The sequence below is a fragment of the Amphibalanus amphitrite genome, unplaced genomic scaffold (genome assembly GCF_019059575.1).
Source record: "Amphibalanus amphitrite isolate SeventyFive unplaced genomic scaffold, NRLGWU_Aamphi_draft 001894F_arrow, whole genome shotgun sequence".
Lineage (NCBI taxonomy): Eukaryota > Metazoa > Arthropoda > Thecostraca > Balanomorpha > Balanidae > Amphibalanus > Amphibalanus amphitrite.
The window spans coordinates 76,354-82,353 of record NW_024883387.1 but is presented as its reverse complement, the minus strand read 5'-3'; the positions used below and the strand labels follow the sequence as shown (position 1 = coordinate 82,353).

Sequence of the window (6,000 nt, the reverse complement as noted above, 5' to 3'; positions counted from 1 at the left end):
AGACCAACGGATTCCTCTCGCCGAGATCTCGCGATTGGTGGTATATTTTTTGGTCCTAGGTCAACATTTGACCTACTTTTGACCGGTCAAAGGTCAAATATTCGGAAAAATAGACTTTTTCAAATTTTCCGCGGCGATTGCGGCAAAACGGTGGGAGATATCGACTTGAAACCTTCACTATCGTGTTCCTTGATCAATTCTCTATCGTTTGGTATGTATTTCGTTTTCCTAGCTCTAAAAATGGCGCGTTGGGAGCGCCGGAAGTCGGCAAGGTCACAGTCGGCGGCAGAAATTCGAAAAATCAAAATTTAAATTTTTGAAATCTGATTGTATTTTTGGATTTGGGATGTCCATTTGCTCCCTATAGAAGCTAATATTGCTGCATATTCCCATTGAGGTGACAAGAATTAGCAAAATAGTGGTTCGGGCGCTTTTCAAAAAGAGTACCGGACGCTGTTCCTCTTGTGACGTCATAGCTCCGTGACCTGACCTGACCCGGTCAAGTTTCTTATACCATATGATAGCCAATACTTGCCCCAACATGCATGGGAAGTTTCATCACGATCCATCAACCGATGTCCGTACCACCGGCAGGAAACCTCGGGCGTTGGCACTCAGTTTGTGAAAATCCGGCCGGAGGCTGTTCCCTTTGTGACGTCATAACTCCGTGACCTGACATGACCCGGTCAATTTTTTTTTTTTTTATCAAAAGATGCGCAAGGTTTGCCCCATAAGGTATCCAAAATTTGGCGGCGCTGCGCGCCGCCGTTTTTGCACTATTTCTGAAAAACCTCAGGGGGGGGGGGTTGCACCAACCCCCCCTACATGGGCGAGGGTTAAACAATCGCCAGTCAAAGCCAACCGTTGAGATTGGTAAAACCCTACATTACTTTAGCGGTCGGCTGTACCTAAACATAGGTGTTGACCGTTCCGAGCTGCCGAAACGTTTTTCCTTCCAAACTGAGTAGGTATTCAAACAAAATGTAGGTATATTGCATAATTCATTCACAACAGAGAAGCTATTCTGCCATAAATCGCAGCGCACAAAACAATTCACGCTCGGAATATTTGCCGTCAGACTGGTCTGACCGCCGTATAAAAGTAACAAACGCGCCGCATTTGCACAAATTGTTTCTGATGTGGACAGCCAATATACAATCTCTTCCCTCGACCCTCCAGAGCTTGTCTCTCCGCAGTCACTGCGCGACGCACCTTCAGAGCCTATCGATTTGGGAGCTGGGCAGACTAGAAGCGCTGGAGACGCGGCCCAGCACCACCTCTGTGGTCCTGGCATTCAGCGGTCGGGCCGGGGCTGCGGGTCTGGGCAGTGACCCGCCGCCGGGGGCCGCAGGTCGGGGCAGTGACCCGCCGCGGAGTGCGGCCGGAGCCGCGCCGCGGGGCAGTGAGGCGGAGCGGCAGGCGCCGGCTCCCGGCCGCGGCGGACCATCCTCAGGCAGCTGACCCAGCGATCGGCCCACCTCGGCGGCGGCCGCCAGCGAGCGGGCTCCTCCGACCGCCCCGGCCCGCCGCCACTCACTCAGACGGGCCAGGATCTGGTCAAAGGTGGGCCGCCGGCCGGGGGTCTGCTGCCAGCAGTCCAGCATCAGCTGGTAGACGGCGACAGGCGCGTCGTCGGGCCGCGGCAGCAGCTGGCGGCGGCGGACCATCTCCACCACCTCGGCGCTGCTGTACCCGTAGTACGGCTGTAATGGAAACGGGGTACGGTCAGGGGCGGGACGGGGCGCTGCTGTACCCGTAGTACGGCTGTAATGGACCCGGGGTACGGTCAGGGGCGGGACGGGGCGCTGCTGCACCCGTAGTACGGCTGTAATGGACACGGGGGACCTACTGTCAGACACGGGATACTGTTAGACCAGTGCAATATGGTATAAGGGGCGGGACACGGCAGTGCTGCACCCGTAGTACGGCTGTACCAGACCCAAGGCATCTACTGTCAGATCCGGAGTACAGTCAGCTCCGGGGTACGGTCATATCCGGGGAACGGTCAGATTCAGACAGAGAACGGTCAGACCAGTACAGTACGGTCAGACACGGAGTGGGACACTGTTTTCCGTGGTATGGCTGTAACTGTCCCGTGCTATTTTCTCAGGCGGGAAAATAGCACGGGTGTGGTGTGGTATTCCACCATGACAATAGTTCCGGAACGCACTTTACTGGTTTTGCTAAAAGGCGGGAGGTTTTCATGTCCTGCAACTTGTCTTTGGGTCTACGTCGCCAGTGAGGCCCCACTGCCCACTGCCCAATGCCCATGCTGCCGGAGGTGACTGCTGACCTGGAGGCCGAAGCTGAAGAGCTCCCAGAGGAGGACGCCGTAGCTGTGGACGTCCGACTCGGTGGTGAACTTGCCGTAGAGGATGCTCTCGGCCGGCATCCAGCGCACTGGCAGCAGCGCCCGCGACTGCAGACTGCGCACAGAGAAACGAGTCAGCGGTTACAGAGACCATACTGCAGCGCTCTGGACTGCAGGAGCGCGTCACTGCTCCAACCACTGGTCACAAAGGTTATATCGCAGCACCCGGGACAATTAACCCGCGCCCTGCTGGGGGGGGGGTGTTTGAACACCCCCCTTGTGGTTTTTCACGAATATCTCAAAAACGGCGGCGCGAAGCGCCGCCGTTTTTGGTACACCTTATCATACATCAATTCTACACATGTTGTGAAAATTTCAGACCAAGGTCATTCAAGGTCAGGTCACCAGGTCACTTGAAGTGACCTAACCTCATAAAAACTTTCAATGTCTGTCATAGCTACACCGAGTGACCGATCGCTTTGAAACTTTCAGCGATTGCTAAGAGCAATAGCATGTACAAAATGTATATCTCAGAATTTTGATATCGATGACCTAAGGTCAGGTCAATTTTGCGACCTCCCCATTATAAGTCAATGGGAGAAAATTGAAATGCGCCTCTTTTGGACGAAAGACATTATAAACACTCCCAAACACTGAATTACAAGTGGTTTAGACACACTGAACATGAAAATGGTGTCCGTGACCCCTGTTTATGCCCTGAGGTCATCTTAGGTCACGAATGGTATCTAACAGTTTTTCGCAAATAACTTTTGATAGAGGCATTCTAGAGCGATGAAAACGCCTTAGATGTGTTCAGCTCGACGATACGGATCGACTGATATGCAACATGACCCTTTCCGGTCAGGTCATGACCTTGACCTGAGGTCAAATTTTCAAGTTGACCTTTCAAGGTCAAATTATAGTTCATTCGATGCGTCTTGACGAGAGGAACACGATGCCGGTAAAAGTAAGCTCGTAAAAGGCTTGGGTCAAAAGTTATTGCAGAAAAACTGTTTCCGAAAAAATCGGCTATTTTTGCAGTTTTTGCCCCCTGCAGGCAAAACCGTTGACGTTAGGTCAAATCTGAGAGCATTACTCAGAAAGGGCGTTAATAGGGCTATCGAATGCGGATTTCCGCGGCGCTGTAGCTCTATTGATTCCCGAGTTATGCGTTGGCTTCTTGGAAATTGTCGACATTCGACCTGGAAATCCGCGAAATTTTGCCTTCAATGACCTCTGGTGACCTGACCTTTGACCTGACCAAAAAATTGACCGAAGTGATTTCCTCATTATTTTTGACGCTCTTTCGAACGCCGCCTTCCGCGTATCGCTACGTGGCCCAGGAGCCGAGTTAGAAGGGGGGGGGGTGTTCAAACACCCCCCCCCCCCAGCAGGGCGTGGAAATCCAGGACCCCCAGCAGGGCGCGGGTTAAAGGAACGTGTCACTGCTCAATTATCCAGTCACAGATTATATCGCGTCACGCTTCCGACTCAAATAAGGATATGAATTACGTGTCCTTGCAAGGAGTCGGACAAATTATTAGAATAATTTGCTTATAAATGGCAGCAACATTTACAAACGTGGGGACGGACACTTGACATTAGACGCTTGGGCTGTTTTCCTAAGGATCGGAAAACGGTGCCACTACGAAGTGGGACGCTCATGTGCCACCCGAACAATGCAACTGAAAGCCCGGCTAATCAGTGCCTAAGTTCGGTTTTGAGTGTGACGTGTCACTTGCCCGTCGCACTACCCAACAGCCACGGTAACACGCAGTGCGGCCCGTCGGATATAAACACTCTCGCCCGTGCCAGCCTCCGCCCCCGCCCCGCCACATCGCACAGTGGATCGGTCGGTCGAACAAATAGCTCAAAATTACATCGAGATAAAAATTCAATTGATTATAAAGCATATATTCGGAGAGTGTCTGGCCTTTGGAATCATTGTAAGCTTGTTTAGTTACTGCCGGATAAGCATCGATCAAATTCACGACTTACCGCGATCACTATTCACTAATGTTACCACAACGTTGAAATGCCAGCCAATCAAAATATTCCCGTCAGGTTTGAACTTTGACTGACTGAATCTTCCAGTCTGATAGCATAAGCTTTTAAAATATACCTACCAGCAGCGTTACCGCTGGCGTCTCGCTGGTTTCCCCAGATTCTAACGAAAATTTCCCTATTTTGAAAACCATTTCCCTAGATGCGGCTATTTTCCTGGAATTTGACGTACTTTCCTCATTTTAATCATTCGTGTTATAGTCGCTGCGTCGTAAACAGCAATTAACTACATTCTGTTACATTAACGTAAGAGATTGTAATGAAATTGCTGGCATATAGCAAATTACTGTATGTGGTATAATACATATAAGTGCGTGGTATATCGCGCCAAATTGTGGGTGTTGCGGGACGCGGGAAACTATACCGTGTAGGTAGAGCTGGCGATAAGAGACGAGTCGATGCATTATTTCGCATGCCGTCAGTTTGACCATAAAGAAGTGAAATGCGCTAGAAATTGTAAAAATCGCGCCAAAACAAAAACTTTGATGTAAAAAATTAGCCGCACCCGATATGGGGTACAATACAAAGCATGGAAGCAGTTTGTTTTGAAATAATAGCAAGAATCATATATGCATATAGGTACATGCATATATATGTAATTCTCCCTATGTATTTAAAACGAAAGTATTAACCCTATTAGTGGCAGGCTCCTGGCTACCCCCTATTAGTGGCAGGGGGGGCTGTTTACGACCCCCCCTTGATATCTCGAGATCTAACGGGCCGATTTTCAAAATTCAAACGGCATTCGATTGCGCTCAACGTGATCTACATTTCTAAAAAATAAAAATTAAAAAATGTCAATAGGGGGGGGGGTAGAGGGGGGTAAAAACGGGCAAATTGCAGATACATTTTAGACTGTTTATCACGGCCAGGTTTCTGAACCAATCTTAACGCAACTTTTGCCGATCGATAGAGAATGAACCAGGAATTCACATGGATCCTAAAAATATGCATTTTCAAAAATCATAGGCGGATACAGATCATTGAGATTGGGGGTACACAAAAAGTATAGTAAATAAGGTTTTTGTTGGTACTGTTTCTAAAAAGGGTGGTAATGGTCTTGTTTTGTTACAATTTTCTTATGAGAGAACGACTACAATTGTATTGGTCATGCATAGGCGGTGTCAGGGCACCTATGTTGGGAGGTAAAACATAACCTCCCTTTTTGGACGCCTGGATCCGCCTATTATAGCAAAAACGTGTCAAAAGAGGATGCACAATAACTGTATATGTTATCACATGATACCTTTCATTCACTGTTCGTAAAACTGGTGCAGCATCGTGATCTTCGCCCAAATGACTCGCTTCACGAATAGGACCCCCCAATTCCCAGTGCTCTGGAGCCGCCCCTGGTAAAGGTATGAACTTGAAATTTTCAGGGAATGTGCCCAATTTAGTTTTAGGAAAAGTCAGAAAATTTCAGCATCGTAGCTTGAGCGGTTTCGGAGATATTCCCGAAAAACCTGAGGGGTGGATAAAAACAACCCCCCCCCCCCCTGCCACTAATAGGGTTAACCCGCGCCCCGCTGGAGGGGGCAGATTCCCCCTCCCGTTTTTCGCCAATAACTTCTAAACAGGTTACGCCAGCGACGTCAAACTTTTAATACCTTATCATACATCAATTT

The 6,000-nt window shown here is 49.2% G+C and overlaps 1 protein-coding gene across 1 annotated transcript in view; it reads right to left on the bottom strand.

Moving 5' to 3' along the window:
• Positions 1-971: 971 nt before the first annotated feature.
• Positions 972-6,000, bottom strand: part of LOC122375683 (inactive tyrosine-protein kinase transmembrane receptor ROR1-like) — a 41,402-nt gene continuing 36,373 nt past the window's right edge. Inside the window, exons 7-8 of the mRNA XM_043355170.1 lie at positions 2,294-2,426; positions 972-1,703 (exon numbers count right to left, since the gene is read on the bottom strand). Coding sequence (XP_043211105.1) covers positions 1,215-1,703; positions 2,294-2,426 — 622 coding nt within the window. The 3' untranslated portion in view covers positions 972-1,214. The remainder of the gene's footprint in view (positions 1,704-2,293; positions 2,427-6,000) is intronic.